Genomic DNA, 25,051 nt, shown 5'->3' with positions numbered 1-25,051 from the left:
CCTTTGTTCCAGCACTCAAGAGAAGGACAGACGATGGCCGATTGAATTGAAATTTGTTTTGTGTGTTAAAAACATCATAAAGCTTGCTTCTGCACTTAGTTTGACCTGTTTAGTCAACATATAATATGTCATTTTGAAGTTTTGATGCGCAACTTTTCCGGACCAGAGGACATTTTGGGTGCATTTCAGCTGATGTTATTAGCAGTAGCTAATACAAAAACGCAAGACTTGAAACCAAACGATGTATTGGGTAAGTATGAAGCCTTCCAGAACATTCTGAACGAAGACCATCGAAGGTAAGGGAATATTTATGCTGAAATCTGTGTTTCTGTTGACTCCAACATTACGGAGAAATGTAGCTTGTATCTGAGCGCCGTCTCAGCATATTGAATAGTGTGCGATTTCTGTAACGTTAAAAAGAAATGTAACAAAGCGGTTGCATAAAGAAGCAGTGTATCTTTCTAACTATATGTAGAACATGTATATTTAGTCAAAGTTTATGATGTCTATTTACGTTATCTTGCCGCGCTACCTAGATTTCCTGCGGACATTTTTGAGTAATTTCTGAACATGAACTCAATGTAAATGGACATTTATGGATATAAATGGCATATTATTGAGAAAAAAAAAATGTACTGTGTAACATGTCCTATTACTGTCATCTGATGAAGATTTTCAAAAGGTTAGTGAATGATTTATTTTTTAATCCTGCGTTTGTTGATAGCATGTTTTGGCTATTCAAATGAGCTGTGTCTGGTGGTGGTTTGACATAAATATGTACTATGTTTTCGCCGTAAAACATTTTAGAAATCTGACTTGCTGGCTAGATGAACAAGGTGTTTATCTTTCATTTGAGCTATTGGACTTGTTAATGTGTGGAGGTTAAATATTTCTAAGAATATTTTGCGTTCCATGCGCCACCGTTTCAGCTGAACGTGGGAGGGTTGAGTCCCAAATGGGAACCAATATCTTTAACAGGTTTAATTAATATAAGGGATGCGAAATGATTTATACTTTTACTTTTGATACTTAAGTATATTTAAAATCAAATACCTTTTGACTTTTACTCAAGTAGTGTTTTACTGGAGGACTTTCACTTAAGTAATTTTCGACTAAGGAATCTATACTTTTACTCAAGTATGACAATTGGGTATTTTTGCCACCACTGAAAACTTTTGAGCGTTCATGAGTCTCAGCTTTTCATAGATGGGTCATGATTGTTTGTAGCTTAAACCGTTACGAATTTACAGATGTTTTTGGGAGAATAATAACTGTTTTTGGGATCCGCCCTTCTCTCAAACACAGCTCTAGCTCAGCCCCTGTTAATCACACATAATGAAATCAGTGGATGCAGAAGAAATAGATAGTCTGTAGCTCAAACACACAATGTTAAAAAGGGTTAGAATTCCAAAACGTGCCAGTGTCACGGTGGGACTACCAAAGCTCCGGTAAATAAACAAGCATTGACAAAACTGAGCACAGATACCCAGCCGAGGTGCAGGGCGGGAGAGTGTGAAACAGATTGACTGCTCCTCAGCGGGGAATCAACAGGACACCTGCTGTGAGCATGTTGTGCATTTAATCCAACAGTAATCAGTGGCCTCTGAGACAAACGTCTGGCACTAGTATTACAGCAAACCCCATTGCACAACGTTTGCCTGGCTAGCTCAGGCACACGTTTGGGTGCAATCAGAATGTGGACAGGATCAGGACAAAGGATGTATGTTAGCACCAGGCATAAACGGGGCTTTAGCATAAATGGAAACCTTTGTCTTTTTAGTCTTTATGGAGGAGGGAAAATGCATTTGTAGGTGGGTTGATTGATCAGTAAAGAGAGGAGCTGCAGAAGGCTCAGTTGAGCAGAAAGATGAGATAGGCTAAGGTACAACTACTCACAGTGAAGTTTAGGGGGTTGATGGGAATCTTGGAGGTTTTGATCGGAAGGCCTCTCAGGTCCATTTGCTTCACTGTATTGAGAAGGGATGTCCTCATGGGGGGGTTATTTTCTGAAGGCAATAAAGAGAGGACATGGGACTGATTATTTGTATTTATTATGGATCCCCATTAGCTGCTGTCAAGGCAGCAACTACTCCTCCTGGAGTCTGGCAAAATTAAGGCAGTTATGCTATTTTAAAAACATTACATTACATTCATTACAGAATTCACAACACATTAATTGTGTGCCCTCAGGCCCATACTTCACTACCACATATCTATAACACAAAATCCATGTGTACTTGTGTGTATAGTAAGTATGTTATCATGTGTGTTTATGCATGAGTCAGTGTCTATGTTTGTGTTGATTCACAGTCCCCCCCTGTTCCATAAGGTCTATTTTTATCTGTTTAAAAAAAAATCTGATTCTACCGCTTGCATCAGTTACCTGATGTGGAATAGAGTTCCATGATGCCATGGCTCTATGTAGTATTGTGCTAGTCGTTTTAACAGAGCTTGGTGCTTTCAACATGTCAATAACTCTCACAAATACAAGTAGTGATGAAGTCAATCTTTCCTCTACTTTAAGCCAGGAGAGATTGACATGCATATTATTAATGTTTGCTCTCTGTGTACATCCAAGGACCAGTAGTGCTGCCCTGTTCTGAGCCAATTGCAATGAACACTAGTCCAGATGCGACAAAACTAGAGCCTTGCCTTGTTGATAGTGCTGTTAAGAAGATAGAGTAGCGCTTTATTATGGACAGATCTTAGCTAGTCAATATGTTTTGACCATGACAGTTTTCTACACAATGGAATCATGTAGTAACCAAAAAAGTGTTAAACAAATCCCAAAATATTTTACTCTTCAAAGTAGTCACCCTTTGCTTTGATGACAGCTTTGCACACGCTTGGCATTCTCTCAACAAGCTTCACCTGGAATGCTTTTCCAACAGTTTTGAAAGAGTTCCCACATATGCTGAGCACTTTTTGGCTGCTTTTCCTTCACTCTGCAGTCCAACTCATCCCAAACCATCACAAATGGGTTTGTGGAGGCCAGGTCATCTGATACAGCACTCCATCACTCTCCTTCTTGGTCAAATAGCCCTTACACAGCCTGGAGGTGTGTGTTGGGTCATTGTCCGGTTGAAAAACAAATGATAGTCCCACTAAGCACAAACCAGGTAGGATGGTTTGCTGGTTAAGTGTGCCTTGAATTCTAAATAAATCACAGACAGTGTCACCAGCAAAGCACCCCCACACCATTATACCTCCTCCTCCATGCTTCACAGTGGGAACCACACATGCGAAGATCATCCATTCACGTACTCTGCGTCTTACAAAGACAAGGCGGTCGGAACCAAAAATCTCAAATTTGGACTCATCAGACCAAAGGACCGATTTCCTGGGGTCTAATGTCCATTGCTCGTGTTTCTTGGCCCTAGCAAGCCCTTTCTTCTTATTGGTGTCCTTTAGTAGTGGTTTCATTGCAGCAATTCAACAATGAAGGCCGGATTCATGCAGTCTCCTCTGAACAGCTGAGAGTTGAGATTGAGATGTGAGATTGAGAACAGTTGAGATGTGTCTGTTACTTGAACTCTGTGAACCATTTTAATTGGGCTGCAATTTCTGAGGCTAGTAAAATGAACGTATCCTCTGCAGCAGAGGTAACTCTGGGTCTTCCATTCCTGTGGAGGTCCTCATGAGAGCCAGTTTCATCATAGCGCTTGATAGTTTTTGCGACTGCACTTGAAGAGACTTTCAAAGTTTTTTTCATATTGACTGACCTTCATGTCTTAAAGTAATTATGGACATGTCATTTCTCCTTGCTTATTTGATCTGTTCTTGCCGTAATATGGACTTGGTATTTTACCAAATAGGGCTATCTACTACTGTATACCACCCCAACAATACAACTGATTGGCTCAAACACATTAAGAAGGAAATAAATTCCACAAATGAACAAGGCACACCTGTCAATTGAATTGCATTCCAGGTGACCACCTCATGAAACTGGTTGAGAGAATGCCAAGAGTGTGCAAAGTTGTCATCAAGGCAAGGGTGGCTACTTTTAAGAATCTCAAATATAAAATATATTTGGATTTGTTTAACACATTTTTGGTTACTACATGATTCCATATGTGTTATTTCATATCTTTGATCTCTTCACTATTATTCTACAATACAGAAAATAAAGGAAACCCCTGGAATAAGTAGGTGTGTCCAAACATTCCATCATTGGTTACTCAGAGTTCCTCATACTGACATTGGCTGCGGCCTCAGGCCCCATTGGTGCCAACCTTGAAAAGTAATTTCAATGTCTCCTCTATTACAAATAGGAATAAACCAAATGGTGCAGTTGCATGCAACCTTATAGCCATACCAACATTATCAATATCAACCATCATTAAGTTGGAGACTCCATGTGACTATAAAAATCGTAAAGAACTTGGGTTGATGCATTTGAACGTTAGGAGCTTACTTCCTAAACTGGATTACATCAAGATCTCGGCTATGCAGACAAATCCGGACAGTCTGGTATTGACTGACACTTGGATATCTGTGGACATACTGGACTCTGATATTAATATTGAGGATATTCATGTGTTCAGAGCTAACAGGGTAAAATAATTTCTGTCTCTTTACTGAAATCCCAAAAATTATTAGTCACTATCTTTAAAGTGGAGCTGACAGCGTTGTAACTACTTTGCAGATATTAAACATAGAGACAATCATAATATCAGTAAAATAATATCAAAAATATCAAAATCCAAATTTCATAAGAGGTTTTAAAAATAGGTTGTATCAGACTTAACATTCCATGACATACACTAAGGCATTGTTGGCAGAATAGATGGCTGCTGTTCAATGCATGGTTAATATAATTCACCAATACATATCTTGGAATTCCAAAAAATATTGCTATCAGGTTGCAAATCACAGCTGGCCTGGTACATTGTTTCCTGCCTCCATTCGGGATGCACTGTTTCAGTTTAATTTACTCAATATTTTGGACAAAAACAGACAAATGTGCAGTAAATAAGGCTGAGAATGTCAATACAATCAAACTAGCAAGGGCAATGATCACAAGTCAGTCATAATGTAGCTAATCAGCTAGCGTATCTATTTATGTAGCAAGCTAAAAACACGGAGCCTAACATTAGCTAGCTATCTAGCTGCTAGGAGGATCATGTCATGTCATGTCATTGGAGGAGTGGGTGAGTTACTGACTTTTTCCCCTCATTGTTTTTCGGTGGCTTTACACAGCTAGAGATGCAGATGTCAATTGGTCAGCTAGCCAGAACTTGAATGACTTATCCAGATAGCATATCTCTTGCGTTCACAAATTCACTCTGGCTATCTACTCGGATTTCAGAGCACTCTCGTCTGAGTGTGCTGAGCATAGAATCATTTATACATTTACGAACATGCAACATCCACTGAATATGAACGTGTCAGTAAACACAGGCAAAAAAAGTAATGAACGTTCTAGATAACAGTTGGTAGAGCATGCCACTTGCAACACCAGGGTTATGGGTTCAATTCCCATGGGGGTCCAGTACGAGAAAGTACGAAAATGTATGCATTTACCACTGTAAGTTGCTCTGGATAAGAGCATCTGCTAAATGACCAATTTTTATATTTTTATTAAATGTAAACAGCCTAGCTAACCAGCTCTGCTAGGGCGAGTAAAATGGTCAGAGTGAGGTGTTCTCTCATTTGTGTCTAGAAGTAACTAGCTGGTCAGTTAGCTTGGTTGGTTAGCTGCTTGGTTGCATGCAAGCTGCAGAAGGACGAGTAGGCTACACTTCCCCATTGTTTATTAGAGCAATTTTTACAGCCAACTAGCTGAACAAGTTTGAGAGGTTTCATCTAATGTTCCTTCGTTAGTTTTTAGCTCATCTTACTCTGGCTAGCATTAGTTGTTGATCTTGTTGATGTGCATACAGGAAAATACATTTTTATGGTTGTATGGTCAGTAGGACTTTAAAGTTCCCAAATGTAAGAGGACTCCCGTGGTATTGTGGCTTTTGGCGAATGCGTTCGAATGATCTAAAGTCACGCAACTGTCTGTAAACACAGTCAAGATCAAAGTGAATGATGGCAGGCCTGTGTGGCAAATGGCTTGCTTACGAAAACGCCTACTTTAGTTCTGGTTGGCTATGGTGCACTGGTCTGCGTAGACTCCGGTAATGGATGAGACAGATGTTTTTATTAAGTTTTATTTACTGCAGTGTCTAATAATTGTCCAAAATTCACGGCCGCTTTCCCACTTCATACTGTGATAGAATTTTCACAAATTTTATATATGTTAATTTTAACATATATAAGTGCTCGCTTGTCAGAAAATGATCAAAAGTGTCTTGGGGGTGTATATCAACAGATTTTAGGGGTTTTATACTGCAAAAATGCTGTCAGTTCTACTTTAAGGCTGTGTCTGGGGAAAAAAATAACAGTTATAGTTGTCTTACCATCCTCCCTCGGCTAGCCTTTGTCTAGTTCACTAACCTCAGGAAAGTTCACTAACCTCAGCAAAAAAAGAAGTGTCCCTTTTCCAGGACCCTGTCTTTCAGAATAATTCGGGGGAAAAAACAGAAAAACTTCACAGATCTTCATTGTAAAGGGTTTAAACACTCTTTCCCATACTTATTCAATGAACCATAAACAATTAATGAACATGCACCTGTGGAAACGGTCGTTAAGACACTAACAGCTTACAGACAGTAGGCAATTAAGATCACAGTAATGAAAACGTAGGACACTAAAGTGGCCAACTGACTCGTAAAAACACCAAAAGAAAGATGCCCACGGTCCCTGCTCATCTGCATGAACATGCCTTAGGCATGCTGCAAGGAGGCATGAGGACTGCAGATGTTGCCAGGGCAATAAATTGCAATTCCCGTTCTGAGTGACACCTAAGACAACGCTACAGGGAGACCACATGTAACAACACCTGCACAGGATCAGTACATCAGAACATCACACCTGCGGGACAGGTGCAGGATGGTAACAACAACTGCTCGAGTTACACCAGTAAGGCACAATCCCTCCATCAGTGCTCAGATTGTCCACAACATGCTGAGAGAGGCTGGACTGAGGGCTTGTGGGCCTGTTGTAAGGCAGGTCCTCACCAGACATCACCGGTAACAATGTCGCCTATGGGCACCAGACAGGACTGGCAAAAAGTGCTCTTCACTGATGAGTCGCGGTTTTGTCTCTGACTTGGATTTGCGTTTATCGTCGAAGGAATGAGCGTTACACCGAGGCCTGTACTCTGGAGCGGGATCGATTTGGAGGTGGAGGATCCGTCATGGTCTGGGTCGGTGTGCCACAGCATCATCGGACTGAGCTTGTTGTCATTGCAGGCAATCTCAACGCTGTGCTTTACAGGGAAGACATCCTCCTCTCTCATGTGGTACCCTTCCTGCAGGCTCATCCTGACATGACCCTCCAGCATGACAGAAATGTCAGTGTTCTGCCATGGCCAGCGAAGAGCCCGGATCTCAATCCCATTGAGCACGTCTGGGACCTGTTGGATCGGAGGGTGAGGGCTAGGGCTATTCCCCCCAGAAATGTCCAGGAACTTGCAGGTGCCCTGGTGGAAGAGTGGGGTAACATCTCACAGCAAGAAATGTCAAATCTGGTGCAGTTCATGAGGAGGAGATGCACTGCAGTACTTAATGCAGCTGGTGGCCACACCAGATACCAGAGGTGTGGACTCGAGTCACATGACTTGGACTCGAGTCAGACTCAAGTCACAAATATGATGACTTGCAACTCGACTTTGACTTTAACACCAATGACTCGTGACTTAACTTGGACTTGAGCCTTTTGACTCGACCTGACTTGATACCCTCCCCAATCACAAATATGAAAAAGTATGCTATTTAAAAAAGTGTGCAGTGCATCAACTCTTCATTTAACTGATTACAGTTTGAATCTGACAGCAGCCAATCAAATTGTGCCAGCTGAGAAAAACTTGTGCATGGCAGTGCAGAGGTACGTCGGCAGGTAAATTCAGATGGAGCCCTTGGAAAGATAATACCCCAAATTATTATTTTCGGATATAAAGACAAAAAACAGATTGCAACTTGCAAAACATGCGGGAAAAAAAATATAGACGGAGGGCAACAATTTACAACTTTGTTCGACATTTGAAGCTGCACAAAGAACGGTAAGTCGTGGCTAATATTGGCAAAAAAAATGTATAACTTTGCTAGTCTAGCATGTAGACTAACATAACGTTAAATCAATGAACCTCCACACAGTCAGTCAGTGAGGGAACGTGATCATTTCACCCAAGATTGAGCTACAAATGGCTAGGCAGTTGGTAGCCGAAATCCTGCCTGATGTTACTGCTGTTCCTAAAAACCATTAACATACGTTAGCCTACTGTAACCACACACAGAGAGTGTGTGTGTGTGTGTGTGTTAAGGGTGTGTGTGTTAAGGTTGGGCGATTGTGTACAAGCCTACATCGCCCGATTGCACCCCATAGCGATTCTCAATAGTCGATCACTATTGGGGGGGTCTTTCAAATGGCTACCCATGTATTTCCATGGAAATATAACGTTTAAGTAATAAATACATAGATATTTTTAAAAGCATTCATGATTTGCGTTAATGTAATATTCTAACTATTATTTAAATATGAAATGGTATTACATTTGGTGAAGAGCACATTATGACTTGTTTCGAAACTCAAAGTTTAGGACTTGAGACTTGACTTAATACTTGACGGTCTTGACTTGAGACTTGACTCGGACTTGAGTGCTAAGACTTGAGACTTACATGTGACTTGTGAAACAATGACTTGGTCCCACCTCTGCCAGATACTGACTGTTACTTTTGATTTTGACCCCCCCTTTGTGCAGGGATACATTATTAAATTTCTGTTAGTCACGTCTGTGGAACTTGTTCAGTTTATGTCTCAGTTGTTGAATCTTGTTATGTTAATACAAATATTTACACATGTTAAGTTTGCTGAAAATAAACAAAGTTGACAGTGAGAGGACGTTTCTTTTTTTGCTGAATTTAGTATGTTGTCTTTTTTTTTTACTAAATCAGAAGTTATTATCCTGGGTGACCTAAATTATGATTGGGAAATGCAGGCTTCAGACAATCTAAAAGACGTGTAATGACCTAAACCTAACCCAGCTGGAGACTAAGCCTACACGGCCCAACCCTAAAGATCCTTCAAAGTCAACTCTGATTGATCCGAGTCATTAATAAAATAAATTATGCTTGGGTCAAGCAACTGAGGAATAATTGTGTAAGACAAATCAGAAAGGCTAAATGTTACCGCTCTTTCGTATTGTAATGGGAACCCTGCTAAGTTCTTGAAAAACTGTCAAATCACTGAAGGTTTCTACTTCCTCCTCTCTGCCACAACAAATTAATTCAGCCACAGGCCTCATTCTGGAAAAAAAATGCCATCATTGATGCATTTAATAATTTTATTTCAGCAGGCTCTCTTAGAAAGAACTGCTAAGGTCACAATGATACTGGGCTGGATGCTGATATGGGAAACTTGTTGAATGATCAGAGAAATGATAGTTAAAGCTTTTTTGGGGGGGGATATTTACAGAAAAGTAAGTCATGGATGCTTTGCTAGCAATAGACAACAAGAAATCAACAGAGAACAAACAATTGGATCCGGTCTGCTTAAGTGTGCATCGTGGTTGGCTCAATAACCCATATATTTAATTTAACATTGTTATCAGGAAATATTCCCAAATTATGGAAATCAGCTCTTGTGCTGCCACTCCATAAGGGCGGGATAGTATTGATCATTATCGTCCCATTTCAAGGCTTTCCTGTCCAGTTAAGATTGAGTCCTTGGTAAATATTCAACTTTGCCCTCAATCAGGGTTTTGGCATGGGCATACACTATTATAGCAACCACTTTAGTTATTAATGATCTTGTCAGTGCTTTAAGACACTAAAAATAAATGTGCTGCTTTGTTTGAGGGCCTGTCAAAAGCTTTTGATATTGTTGAATATTTTGATTGAATAAGTATTTTTTATTGTGAAACAAACAAGAAATAACACAAAAACTGAAAACTTGAGCGTGCAATACTTTGTAGAGCCACCTGTAATAGCAATTACAGCTGCAAGTCTCTTGGGGTATGTCTCAATAAGCTTGGAACATCTAGCCACTGGGATTTTTGCCCATTCTTCAAGGCAAAACTGCTCCAGCTCCTTCAAGTTGGATGGGTTCCACTGGTATACAGCAATCTTTAAGTCATACCACTGATTTTCAATTGGATTGAGGTCTGGGATTTGACTAGGCCATTCCAAGACATTTAAATGTTTCCGCTTAAACCACTCGAGTGTTGCTTTAGCAGTATGCTTAGGGTCATTGTCTTGCTGGAAGGTGAACTTCCGTTCCAGTCTCAAATCTCTGAAAGACTGAAACCGGTTTCCTTCAGGAATTTCCCTGTATTCATGATGCTGCCACCACCATGCTTCACTGTGAGGATGATGTTCTCGGGGTGTTGGGTTTGCACCATACATAGCGTTTTCCTTGATGGCCAAAAAGCTCAATTTTAGTCTCATCTGACCAGAGTGCCTTCTTCCATATGTTTGGGGAGTCTCCCACATGCCTTTTGGCGAACACCAAACGTGTTTCATATTCTTTACTTTAAGAAATTGCTTTTTTTCTGGCCACTCTTCCGTAAAGCCCATCTCTGTGGAGTGTATGGTGCTCTGTGGGATGTTCAAAGATTCTGATATTTTTTTATAACCCAACCATGATCTGTACTTCTCCACAACTTTGTCCCTGACCTGTTTGGAGAGCTCCTTGGTCTTCATGGGGCCGCTTGCGTGGTGGTGCCCCTTGCTTAGTGGTGTTGCAGACTCTGGGGCCTTTCAGAACAGGTGTAAATATACTGAGATCATGTGACACTTAGATTGCACACAGGTGGACTTTATTTAACTAATAATGTGACTTCTGAAGGTAGTTGGTTGCACCAGATCGTATAAATTGGCTTCATAGCAAAGGGGTGAATACATATGCACGCACCACTTTAATGTTTTTACATTTTTTTAAACAAGTCTTTTTTTTCATGTCGCTTCACCAATTTGGACTATTTTGTGTATGTCCATTACATGAATTCCAAATAAAAATCAATTTAAATTACATGTTGTAATGCAACAAAATAGGAAAAACGCCAAGGGGGATGAATACTTTTGCAAGGCACTGTATATACTGTATTCTTTACTATCTATTGCATCTTAGCCTATGCCGCTCTGACATTGCTCATCCGTATATTTTATTCCATTCCTTTACTTAGATTTGTGTGTATAAGGTATTTGTTGTGGAATTGTTAGATATTACTTGTTAGATATTGCTGCACTGACGGACCTAGAAGCACAAGCATTTCGCTACACTCGCAATAACATCTGCTAACCATGTATGTGACCAATACAATTTGATTTTGATTCATCCCCTATGTATTTTTACCTGCATTTTCTGTTTGTCTGTTGCCAGTACATCTTGTATTGTCAGGTTGTCCCAGCGTGTTTCCTGTTTTCCCTGCTCTCTAGTTTTTTGTTTCTAGCTTTTCCGGTTCTGACCTTTCTGCCTGCCCTGACCCTGACCCTGAGCCTACTTGCCGTCCAGTACCTGTCGGACTCTGATCTGGTCACGAACCTCTGCCTCTTCGACCTACCCTTTGCCTGCTCCCTGTGTTATAATAAATTATCTGAGAACTGAACCATCCGCCTCCTGTGTCTGCATCTGGGTCTCATCCTGAGTCCTGATAGGTTTATCTGTAAACAAAAAAAGACCTAGGGTAAAAGATAGGACTAACATGTTAGTCACTCGTACCCCAACTTTCAGGCTCCTCCTCATCGTCTCCCCATTCCTCCAGGTTTTTTGGTGCAAATTGCATCAGACTTTGGACCACGTGTGTGCCCACCAGTACCAGCCTCCCGAATGCCCGCTGCTCCATCACAAAGATGGTGAGAGGAGGGTGAAGGTATGTCAGCTCTGGAAGGTCCTATAGGGGGATAAAACAAGAAACTGGAGATCAGGGATGCACAACTCTAGTTGGTGGCTCCCGAGTGGCGCAGCGGTCTAAGTCACTGCTAGAGGCGTCACTACAGACAGTTCGATTCCAGGCTGTATCACAACCGGCCGTGATTGGGAGTCCCATAGGGCGGTGCACAATTGGCCCAGCGTCGTCCGGGTTAGGGTTTATTTGTTCTTAACTGACTTACATAGTTAAATAAAAGTACAAAAATAAATAGTCCCTTGAGGGCCACAGTTCTGTTTGTCATTTCTCTATGAGACTTAATTGATCAATTAGTGTCATTGATCGGTATAATTTGGTCTCTGATTGAAAGATGCCAGATGGGGACAAAAACCAGCATACATTCTGATCATCAAGCATCAGACTTTTGTACTCTTACACTAAATGAATGGCTGGACTAAAGGCAGCAAATGTGTCCAACCCCCCTTGAAGTAATCCTTCTGGTGAATTTAGCTTGTACTACAAGTACTCATGTTAAAAATTCACATCTAAAACCTGGAGCTACAGTTCAATATTAAACACAGTGGGCCAGTTTTGTCAGTGGAAAATAAGTACTTACCACATCAAAGTGTTTGACAACCTCTTTGAAGTTGGGAAGGACTTTGTAGCCCTCGATTTCCTCTGACTCGATCCTTTGTCCCGCACACTCCATTCTCACTTGAGGCCTCTCCACTTCAAACAGGTTGACCCTCTTCAGGTCTCGCACACCCCAGTACAGCACCTGAACACAATCAATCAATTGTATTTATAAAGCCCTTCTTACATCAGTTGATGTCACAATGAGCTGTACAGAAACCAAGCTTAAAACCCCAAACAGCAAGCAATGCAGGTGTTGAAGCACGGTGGCTAGGAAAAACTCCCTAGAAAGGCAGGAACCTAGGAAGAAACCTAGAGAGGAACCAGGCTATGAGGGGTGGCCAGTCCTCTTCTGGCTGTGCCGGGTGGAGATTATAACAGAACATGGCCAAGATGTTCAAATGAACACAAGCATCACAGTGGTTTCAACTGACACTCAACATACCATAGCACTGAGGCAGCAGCATCACATGATAGGAAACACACTCAACATACTGTAGTACAGCAGCCATCAAAAGGTATTGATATAGTTCAGTTGGTAAGTGTTGCGCTAGCAACACCAATGTTTTGGGTTCATATCCCACAGGGATCACATACAAATAATACTGTATGCACTCACTGTACTGTATAAGTCACTTTGGATAAAAAGCTTTTTTTAAAGTGACATATGTTATAATGTCATACACATTTTATAGAGGAAAGGTTTTCACCTACTTCTATACGAAATTTCTTCAGTACAGGCCTAACCCCATCTGGGATGATGTAACACTTCTCTTCCTTTAGATACTCAGGCTCCCTGGGGTACACATCAGCAGGTAGTGATGGCTGGGTAGATAGAGAGGAGAAAAAAAGTCAGAAAGAGTATACTTTCCCAACCACAGCAGCAATGCTACCTTCGTGGAGCCTATATACATCTAAATTATTAATATATTTAGCACACCATAAGTGTAAACATAGTGGCTTAATAACGTATAAGATAGTCTCTATTTGCTTTGACATTCCAATCTCTCTCTCCATCTCCCCTGTCCAGTCTCACTCACTCATTCACTCACTTGCTATATTGTTTTCCTTATAAAGCAGGGCTTCTGACCTTACTATTTCCATAGGAAACTAATGCTTTAAGTGTCTGACCTCTCCAAAGCTTGAGTAGTCCAGCTCTATCAGCTCAAAGGCCGCCAGGAGCTCCCCCGCTGAGGCTTTGCCTCGGCTAATGTCAAAGAACTTCAGCATGGGCTTCTTATATGGCTCCTCCACAAACTTCAGCTCCGGCTCAGCGAACGCTCGGCCCAGGGGCTCAGGACTCCCCTGTGACATTGTTAACACAGAGAAATACATGAGACCTGGGTGAAGTGCCTGATGACCACCTGTGTATGCATGTTTTCAACTGATAGTTATTTTTAAGGGATTTTATTGACAAACTGTTGTCCTAATTGGATATTAGGATAACTTATTTGGCATCATGATGTCCTGTCATTTTAGGGTCAGCAAATGTCCTTGTATATGCGAAAGATGTAACAGGGTAGAACTGCTGAATTGTCTTGAACCCATAGAGATCCTATTCTAATTCCTAATTGTATAATTGAACCGGTCTCTTGGCCTGTTTGTTCCCAGGTGTGCCCCGTTGTAATTAAGAACGTGGCCCAAGGTATAAATGTTTGTCCGTTTCATTCATTTAGGGAATCCCCTTACTATTTGCAGGCTGGCGTGCCTTGGAAGGACAAGTGCGGCGACTGTGGCCTACACCTGGGGTTATCAAACTTGGAGTCCTTTTGTGATAACAAATTCATCAGAGACCCCTCAGTCATAATCAGTACACAACTCAAATGAGATAAAAAAAATAGCATACAAAAAGTTTTACCATGACTTCGGCAGAGCATGGCCAGACAAATCAAGTCTCGGGCCCGGGAAAGAAACATTTTAAAGACCCACCTCTTGAAATCAGAGAGAACGTTTTGCAGTTTTCAAGCTAATTTCCTGCAATTCTACACATTTTGCCAGGGGGCAAAGATTTTTTGTTGTTGCAACTTTAAAGCTAATACCCTGCAATTCTACACATTTTTCCACGAGGCAAAGAGAAAACGTTGCAGTTTTAAAGCTTAAATTACAGTGCATTTATTTGTAAAAAAAAATAAAGCCAGTACTGTGGAAAGCAATATCCCTGTGAGCCTCCAAGGCCCATGTTGCCCAGGGTTAAGAACATAAATTGTAGATTAAGATTACATTGTATTACACCCTCTAAATGTATTCCATGGATACATTTGTTTAATATGTTAGTAATATTAATTTAATAAAGTATATATATATACTGAGTATACAAAACATTAAGAAAACCTGCTCGTTCCATGACATAGACTGACCAGTTGAATCCAGGTGAAAGCTATGATCCCTTATTGATGTCTCTTGTTAAATCCACTTCAATCAGTATAGATGAAGGGGAGGAGACAGGTTAAAGAAGGATTTTTAAGCCTTGAGACAATTGAGACATGGATTGGTGTGCAATTAGAGGGTGAATGGGCAAGAAAAAATATTTAAGTGCCTTTGAACGGGGTATGGTAGTAGGTGCCAAGCACACCGGTTTGTGTCAAGAAGTGCACCGCTGCTGGGTTTTTCACACTCAACAGTTTTCTGTGTGCATCAAGAATGGTCAACCACCCAAAAGACATCCAGCCAAATGCCACCTACACACAACTGTGGGACCCATTGGAGTCAACATGGGCCAGCATCCCTGTGGAACTCTTTCGACACCTTGTAGAGTCCATGTTCTGACAAATTGAGGCTGTTCTGAGAGCAAAAGGGGCGGGGGGGGTTCCTAATGTTTTTGTATACTCAGTGTATATTGAGATCTGGCCACAGACCCCTTGCAGTACATTGTACACGGACCCCACTTTGAGAACCTCTGGCCTAGACCAAATCTATGATGAGAATGAATTGTGATTATGTTTATGGCACACCTCCCTAGGTATGTTGTGTTTCAATATTGCTGAGCCAGAAACCATAGTGTTTATTGATACTTCCTGATATTGAACACTTGAATAAGTTACTTATTGAATACCTTTCTGTGATGAAGTTGATTTGTGATAACAAACTGTAACCTGTTGAACCCAAAGCTATGGTAGTTACTGACTGAGAGAGAACAAGCTCTCCTTGAGTTGCTCCAGTTTCTATGAATAAAACATGTCTTTTTTTATCATATCTGACTGGTTATTCCAATGCTTCCCTCCCTGTGTGAAAGATAACCTGTGTGGTAGAATAGTCCAGAGAACCTCCCACCTCGTGTAAAAAAAAAGACGGGGTAGAATCGGCTTCAGGAACAGTAAAACCTCAGACATACTGGTAGGATTGTCAAATGTTTGCCTGCCGACAATACTTAGCACTTCTGAACAGAATGTATTTTGTGTTCACACAGCAAAGACCTTGGAGGTCGTCAGCCTTGTTAAAATACTCCAAACCAGAAGGTGGCAGTAGCGTTTTTTGGCAATGCATGTCTGTCTGTATTTCTTATGGTCTAGAGCACGTGTCAAACTCATTCGACAGAGGACTGAGTGTTTTCACTCCTCCCTTGTACTTGATTGATGAATTAAGGTCACTAATTAGTAAGGAACTACCCTCACCTGAATGTCTAGGTCTTAATTGAAAAGGGGAAAAACTCAAAGCCGCAGACACTTGGCCCTCCATGTAATGAGTTGGACACCCCTGGTCTAGAGATTCCAAGCTATCTGAGATAATTTTGCCAAATGTTTAGCTAGCTAGATGAGCATTGCGAAGTAGAAACAGTAGGTTCGTCATTACCGGGTCGGCATGCAACAGGTACCGCTTTTGTTCTAGCAAGAGAAGAAACGGCTTCCGGCTGTGATTATTGCTTATCGTCAGTCTATCGACAGTGAGATTCTCTGTGTCTTTCATGCTTTAGGCTATACAAATCCCCCATGTTACATTTGAAGATAGTCGCCAGGATCAGTGACCGGAAACCGGAACATGATAATGTTATTGGTTTTAGTAATTTAATTATTTATTGGTACGGGCTCTTTAACACATGTATTGGTGCATTTAGTTTTAGTATCCCACCCTGGATAATCTTAGTTTTAGTGTAACCTCTGAAGCCTGGTATGTTTTTTGGGTAGGTGGGATGGAGGTGTGATAAGGGGCACTCGCCCTCACTATTGTGACCGCAATGGCTGTGCCCTCCTCTGCCGTCCCGGTGTATGTAGTGTGTGGCATTGCTGCTGGATAAGTACAGTACCAGGCAAAAGTTTGGACACACCTACTCATTCAAGGGTTTTTCTTTATTTTTACTATTTTCTACAATGTAGAATAATAGTGAAGACATCAAAAGTATGAAATAACACATGGAATAATGTAGTAGCCAAAAAAGTGTTAAACAAATCTATATATATTTTATATCTTAGGTTCTTCAATATAGCCACCCTTTGCCTTGGTGACAGCTTTGCACACTCTTGGCATTCTCTTAACCAGCTTCATGAGGAATGCTTTTTCAAACATCTTGAAGGAGTTCCCACATATGCTGAGCTCTTGTTGGCTGCTTTTCCTTCACTCTGCGGTCAGACTCATCCCAAACCATCTCAAATTGTGGAGGCCCGGTCATCTGATGCAGCACTCCATCACTCTCCTTCTTGGTAAAATAGCCCTTACACTAAGCCTAAACCAGATGGGATGGTGTATCGCTGCAAAATGCTGTGGTAGCCATGCTGGTTAAGTGTGCCTTGAATTCTAAATAAATCACAGACAGTGTCACCAGCAAAGCACCCCCACACCATAACACCTCCTACTCCATTCTTTACGGTGGGAAATACACATGTGGAGATCATCCGTTCACCCACAACGCATCTCACAAAGACATGGCGGTTGTAACCAAAAATCTCCAATTTGGACTCCAGACCAGATGACAAATTTCCACGGGTCTAATGTCCATTGCTTGTGTTTCTTGGCCCAAGCAAGTCTCTTCTTATTATTGGTGTCCTTTAGTAGTGGTTTCTTTGCAGCAATTCAACCATGAAGGCCTGATTTTCACACAGTCTACTCTAAACAGTTGATGTTGAGATGACGCTTTATCTGGACGTGGTTCGTCAGGACCTCCACCAGCCGAAGCTAAGTAGTAACATTAACATGATGCCTTCTAATTGCAGTCGCTGTACTCATAATATACAGGAGAATGATCGCCTTGTGGTGAGGATAGCTGTGCTGCAAGCCCAGCTTCAGACGCAATCGTTAGGCAAGGGTAATTTCTGTGTAGGAAAGGATGAAACAGCGTCTGTGCCACCAGTAAGCACAGATAGTAGTATAAATCCCCTTGCACGGTCCCCGCAGCCGGACAACTTTCTCATGGCTTCTGGAGGGAAATGCTGTAGGAATGCTCAACCGGTGTCGCTAATTCAGCCAACAGAAACTTTCAACCGGTTCTCCCCATTAAGCAGCGAGTCGGAGTCAGAGGCCAAGCTTTCTCTGGTCTCTACTCCTCCCATTACGGGGTCTGAGACGCCAAAGCTTCCCACCATTAGCTCTGACTAATTGAAAACCCTAGTCATTGGCAAGTCCATTACCAGCAGTATTAGACTTAAAACGAATCATCCAGCGATCATACATTGTTTACCAGGGGGCAGGGCTACCGACGTTAAGGATAATCTGAAGATGGTGTTGGCTAAAGCTAAAACTGGCAAGTGTAGAGAGTATAGGGATATTGTAATCCATGTCGGCACCAACGATGCTAGGATGAAACCGTCAGAGGTCACCAAGCGCAACGTAGCTTCAGCGTGTAAATCCGCTAGAAAGATGTGTTGGTATCGAGTAATTGTCTCTGGCCCCCTCCCAGTTAGGGGGAGTGATGAGCTCTACTGCAGAGTTGCTGGTTGAAAACTGTTTTCTGCCCCTCCCAAAAGATAAAATTTGTACAAAATTGGCCCTCTTTCTGGGACTCACCCAGAAACAGGACCAAGCCTGTCCTGTTGAGGAGTGACGGACTCCATCCTAGCTGGAGGGGTGCTCTAATCTTATCTACGAACATAGACAGGGCTCTAACTCCCCTAGCTCTACAATGAAATAGGGTGCGGGCTAGGCAGCAGGTTGTTAGCCAACCTGCCAGCTTAGTGGAGTCTGCCACTAGCACAGTCAGTAAAGTCAGCGCAGCTATCCCCATTGAGACCGTGTCTAGGTTGGGCAAAACTAAACATGGCGGTGTTCGCCTTAGCAATCTCACTAGAATAAAGACCTCCTCCATTCCTGCCATTATTGAAAGAGATTGTGATACCTCACATCTCAAAATAGGGTTACTTATTAATGTTTAGACCCTTCACTTCCAAGGCAGTTATTGTCCATTAACTAATCACTGATCACAATCTTGATATGATAGGCCAGACTGAAACCTGGCTTAAGCCTGATGAATTTACTGTGTTAAATGAGGCCTCACCTCCTGGTTACACTAGTGACCATATCCCCCGCACATCCCGCAAAGGCAGAGGTGTTGCTAACATTTACGATAGCAAATTTCAATTTACAAAAAAAACAAAACGTTTTTGTCTTTTAAGCTTCTAGTCATGAAATCTATGCAGCCTACTCAATCACTTTTTATAGCTACTGTTTACAGGCCTCCTGGGCCATATACAGCGTTCCGCACTCAGTTCCCTGAATTCCTATCGGATCTTGCTGTCATAGCAGATAATATTCCAATTTTTGGTGACTTTAATATTCACATGGAAATGTCCACAGACCCACTCCAAAAGGCATTCGGAGCCATCATCGTCTCAGTGGGTTTTGTCCAACATGTCTCCAGACTTACTCACTTCCACAGTCATACTCTGGACCTAGTTTTGTCCCATGGAATAAATGTTGTGGATCTTAATGTTTTTCCTCATAATCCTGGACTATCGGACCACCATTGTATTACGTTTGCAACAAATCTGCTCAGACCCCAACCAAGGATCATCAAAAGTTGTGCTATAAATTCTCAGACAACCCAAAGATTCCTTGATGCCCTTCCAGACTCCCTCTGCCTACCCAAGGACGTCAGAGGACAAAAATCAGTTAACCAACTAACTGAGGAACTCAATTTAACCTTGCGCAATACCCTAGATGCAGTCGCACCCCTAAAAACTAAAAACATTTGTCATAAGAAACTAGCTCCCTGGTATACAGAAAATACCCGAGCTCTGAAGCAAGCTTCCAGAAAATTGGAACGGAAATGGCGCCACAACAAACTGGAAGTCTTTCGACTGGCTTGGAAAGACAGTACCGTGCAGTATCGAAGAGCCCTCACTGCTGCTCGATCATCCAATTTTTCCAACTTAATTGAGGAAAATAAGAACAGTCCAAAATGTATTTTTGATACTGTAGCAAAGCTAAATAAAAGCAGCATTCCCCAAGAGAGGATGGCTTTCACTTCAGCAGTAATAAATTCCTGAACTTCTTTGAGGAAAAGATCATGATCATTAGAAAGCAAATTACAGGCACCTCTTTAAATCTGCTTATTCCTCCAAAGCTCAGTTGTCCTGAGTCTGCACAACTCTGCCAGGACCTAGGATCAAGGGAGACACTCAAGTGTTGTAGTACTATATCTCTTGACACAATGATGAAAATAATCATGGCCTCTAAACCTTCAAGCTGCATACTGGACCCTATTCCAACTAAACTACTGAAAGAGCTGCTTCCTGTGCTTGGCCCTCCTATGTTGAACATAATAAGATTCCGTTTTAGGACAACTATTGTTTTCACTATATATTTTACCTCTTGGGGATGTCATTCGAAAACATAATGTTAACTTTCACTGCTATGCGGATGACACACAGCTGTACATTTCGATGAAACATGGTGAAGCCCCAAAATTGCCCTCGCTGGAAGCCTGTGTTTCAGACATAAGGAAGTGGATGGCTGCAAACCTTCTACTTTTAAACTCGGACAAAACAGAGATGCTTGTTCTAGGTCCCAAGAAACAGAGATCTTCTGTTGAATCTGACAATTAATATTGATGGTTGTACAGTCGTCTCAAATAAAACTGTGAAGGACCTCGGCATTACTCTGGACCCTGATCTTTCTTTTGACGAACATATCAAGACTGTTTCAAGGACAGCTTTTTTCCATCTACATAACATTGCAAAAATCTGAAATTTTCTGTCCAAAAATGATGCAGAAAAATGAATCCATGCTTTTGTCACTTCTAAGTTAGACTACTGCAATACTCTTCTTTCTGGCTACCCGGATAAAGCACTAAATAAAATTCAGTTAGGATTCTAGCAGATGTATTTAGCACTGACTAGAATTATTACAGTGCTAGCCTCCCTACACTGGCTTCCTGTTAAGGCTGTGCTGCTGCTCCAGTTTCAACTGTTCTGCCTGCGGCTATGGAACCCTGACCTGTTCACTGGACGTGCTACCTGTCCCAGACCTGCTGTTTTCAACTCTCTAGAGACAGCAGGAGTGGTAGAGATACTCTCAATGATCGGCTATGAAAAGCCAACTGACATTTACTCCTGAGGTGCTGACCTGTTGCACCCTCGACAACTATTGTGATTATTATTATTTGGCCATGCTGGTCATTTATGAACATTTGAACTTCTCGGCCATGTTCTGTTATAATCTCCACCCAGCACAGCCAGAAGAGGACTGGCCACCCCTCATAGCCTAGTTCCGCTCTAGGTTTCTTGCTAGGTTTTGGCCTTTCTAGGGAGTTTTTCCTAGCCACCGTGCTTCTACACCTGCATTGCTTGCTGTTTGGGGTTTTAGGCTGGGTTTCTGTACAGCACTTTGTGGCATCAGCTGATGCAAGAAGGGCTATATAAATACATTTGATTTGGTGTACTTTTGCGCGACTAAGACCTCCTTGGCAAAAATGTCCAAATGTATTACAGATTTCTTGAGCTATATTAGATTAATTCGGACTTTTGAGGAAGTGTACAGTATGCTGGCTACAGTGTCTCAAGAGGGACCAACAGTACTATTGCATTTTTAAATAGTTTTTTAGGCAAAGGTCATTTAAGGGTTATATGAGAGGCATAGGTTTTCACTTCGACTCACCGAGTTCTGCTAGGAACAATCCAATCTAGTATGCAGGCACCTTTACTATTTTGGTTTGGCTTAGTCCTTGGGCATAATGTATTGCTTTTGTTCCTGACAATTGAACATAGACTGATAGGAGTTATTCAGGCATCATACTGTCGTCTGTGTTGCAGTTCTTTATGCAGATGTTGCGGGTGGTATAGACTCGTCTCCCATAGAACTCTTAACTCTTGCCACGGCCCATTCCTTGAGTGCACTACTGCTAATCTTGACTACAGCCTAGATTACAGTGGCAGCGTCAACAAGGATTTAATATTATTGTATTTTCATTGTTTCATATAATTATTTTTCCTTTGCCAATCATTGAAATACTTTCTATACATTTCATGAAGAGACATTCTGTATAATAAATATCAGAACGTCATTCCAGTCTCAGCCTCTTCCCTCCCAACAGATCTAAGAACCTGTATTGTATGGTTAGGCAAAGCTCCCCATTCTCTGGTTTAAATATGGGGTGGCATAGGATCGGCTACACTTATTTCTCTACTACCTCGCATATACAAAAGAGGTCAGACATTTAGCACTCAACCCAGGCAGTAGAACAAATAATTCACAACAACACTAGTTTACAAAAATAGCCATACTTGATTCATAGCATAACAGAGTTTACCATTGTGTCGTAATCATAGACATTAATGATGATTATTGGGGGGTCGTCTCTTAATTGGTCCTTACTACCCTCCATGAGGATCTGGTCAAACAGGAGCAGCTCACACCAGGTCGGGGAGAGAGTCTCCTCCATCACCTAAAATACAACCACAAAAAACAATGAAGGAAGTCATGTAGACCTACTGTACATACATGGGTACTTATTTGTGCAGGGCATGTTTGCATTTCATTAATAAAGAGATCATTACTGTATTATTATGGGTACTGACAGACTTCAAACACATCGTCCAAAACTGCATTGTTCCAGATTGTTTCATTGCATGTGTGACAGGTGATTTTGAAGGTTGATTTGGGATTTTGTTAGTGCACAAACTGTTGCTTTTCTATGATAATCCATGATAGTAGATGTAATGGGGAATATTAAAAAAAAGAAGTTAATATTCAGTTAAGAATGATTAAAACTTATTATGGCTGCAATCCCGTTGACGGGATCAATATGACAACAGCCAGTGAAAGTGCAGGGCGCCAAATTCAAAACAACAGAAATCTCATAATTAAAATTCCTCAAACATACATGTATCTTATACCGTTTTAAAGGTAATATTGTTGTTAATCCCACCACACTGTCCGATTTCAAATAGGCTTTACAGCGAAAGCACCACAAACGATTGTGTTAGGTCACCACCAACTCACGGAAAAACACAGCCAATTGTTAGACATGGAAATATAGATATACGTCTCCTTAACTTGTTATGGCTGCAATGCCCCTATCGGGATAAGTGTCATCAACAACCGCTGAATAGCATAGCAATACATACAATAAATATTACTATAAATATTTATATTCATGAAATCACAATTGCAATATAGGAAAACACAGTTTAGCCTTTTGTTAATCCACCTGTCGTGTTAGATTGTGAAATTATGCTTTACAGCGAAAGCAATCCAAGCGTTTGTGTAAGTTTATCGATCGCACGATAAAACATTAAGTACACTTAGCATCAGGTAGCTCGGTCACGAACATCAGAAAAGAAATCAAATTAATCGTTTACCTTTAATGATCTTCGGAGGTTTTCACTCACGAGACTCCCAGTTACACAACAAATGTTCCGTTTGTTCCATAAAGATGATTTTTATATCCAAAATACCTCTGTTTGTATGTCGCGTTATGTTCAGAAATCCACAGGAAAGAGCAGTCACGACAACGCAGACGAAAATTCCAAATAGTTTCCATAATGTCCACAGAAACATGTCAAACGTTTTTTATAATCAATCCTCAGGTTGTTTTTAAAATATATAATCAATAACATTTCAACCGCAAATGTCTTTCACAGTAGGAGAGGGGGAAACAATGGCTGTCCAAATTCTGTTGCGCAAGCAAAACTCATGTGACCACTTGAAGCGATGTTATCGTTCTGGCTCCTTTTTCAAAATAAAAGCCTGAAACTATGTCTGAAGACTGTTGACACCTTGAGGAAGCGATAGGAAAAGGAATCTGGTTCATATCCCTTTAAATCCAGCAAAGGGAGGCTATGGAACATGGAGTTTTCAAAATAGAGGCCACTTCCTGTTTTGATTTTCCTCACTGCAATATCAGTTCTGTTATACTCACAGACAATATTTTGACAGTTTTGGAAACTTTTGTGTTTTCTATCCAATACTAATAATAATATGCATATATTAGCAACTGAGACTGAGGAGCTGGCCGTTTACAATGGGCACCTTTTCAACCAAGCTACTCAATACTGCCCCTGCAGCCATATGAAGTTAATGCAACTGCTGTGTCAGATTTTTTTTAAACTTTACGGAAAAAGCAAACCATGCAATAATCTGAGACGGATTTCCAGAGTTCTATTTGTGATTCTCAGGGTTGATGTTCACTAGACTCGATGCAGTATGTTATGTATGAAACTAATATCTGTTGATAGCGATTGACGCCAGACTGGCTGTACAAGGACCGAGGACACCGATTTGTTATTGTATTGATGACCTTGTGTGATTCTGAACACTCTGATTCTGTAGCAGCTGGCAAAGTTGTCAGTGTCTTTTGTTTTGATTGTGTTCAAACCTCCCGGGCTGATGTTTACAGAACATTGGTACTGTGAGATTAAAATATAAGGGCCTGCTGAAAGAAGGCGAGTTAGACATTTCCTCTGCTTCAGTGCTAGAGGTGTCTCCCTGTTGCAACTTGTATTAAAACTGGTTGATTTATGATTTACAATATATTTTGTTCACCTGAATATCCCCTTTACAGTAGATCATGACAGATCATTTATATGATAGTAAACTGTTAAATTCTTCCTCTATTCTGTCTAGCCCTCCTATAGGTGTTTAATTTTCCACAGTATATTATCTTCTATCCCATAAGTATATCAACTCCATTCCTCCCATTGAAACCCAGGTGGTACTCCAGTGGTGGGTTAACAAGTGCCTCCAGTTTGTGACTCACTCACCCGTGAGACCTGGCATTGTGTGGAGAACACCACCTTGGTGAAGGGGTCAGACAGTCCATTGTCATCTGCTGCCACGATGCCACGCGCCTGGTAGATATGGGCACGCAACTGGAAATAGCGGCTGTCTGGAAATACAGAAAAGCCGGAGAAACTCATTAAGATGTCAGATTCAAATAATGGGTGTGTAGTTTATCCACTTTGTGAGTGACAAATTGCAACAGGTTTGTGTATATAGATATGGTATTTAATTTGTTTTACTTTGCTGAGAATTTTCCTGCACCACAGTTCTCTTTGTCTCAATAGATCTCACACTTAAACTATAGCCTACTATAGCCTATAAAAAGTAATTTCCAGTTGTTTTTAAAAATAATCAAATCCT

At 41.2% G+C, this 25,051-nt stretch overlaps 1 protein-coding gene across 1 annotated transcript in view; it reads right to left on the bottom strand.

Moving 5' to 3' along the window:
• LOC139413198 (fer-1 like family member 4) overlaps positions 1-25,051 on the bottom strand; it is a 104,361-nt gene that overhangs the window by 30,281 nt on the left and 49,029 nt on the right. Inside the window, exons 25-31 of the mRNA XM_071160300.1 lie at positions 24,673-24,797; positions 22,221-22,355; positions 13,679-13,852; positions 13,262-13,372; positions 12,531-12,692; positions 11,767-11,938; positions 1,897-2,006 (exon numbers count right to left, since the gene is read on the bottom strand). Coding sequence (XP_071016401.1) covers positions 1,897-2,006; positions 11,767-11,938; positions 12,531-12,692; positions 13,262-13,372; positions 13,679-13,852; positions 22,221-22,355; positions 24,673-24,797 — 989 coding nt within the window. The remainder of the gene's footprint in view (positions 1-1,896; positions 2,007-11,766; positions 11,939-12,530; positions 12,693-13,261; positions 13,373-13,678; positions 13,853-22,220; positions 22,356-24,672; positions 24,798-25,051) is intronic.

Source organism: Oncorhynchus clarkii, chromosome 7 (genome assembly GCF_045791955.1).
Source record: "Oncorhynchus clarkii lewisi isolate Uvic-CL-2024 chromosome 7, UVic_Ocla_1.0, whole genome shotgun sequence".
Classification (NCBI taxonomy): Eukaryota; Metazoa; Chordata; class Actinopteri; order Salmoniformes; family Salmonidae; genus Oncorhynchus; species Oncorhynchus clarkii.
This window is presented reverse-complemented; position numbering and strand designations above follow the sequence as displayed.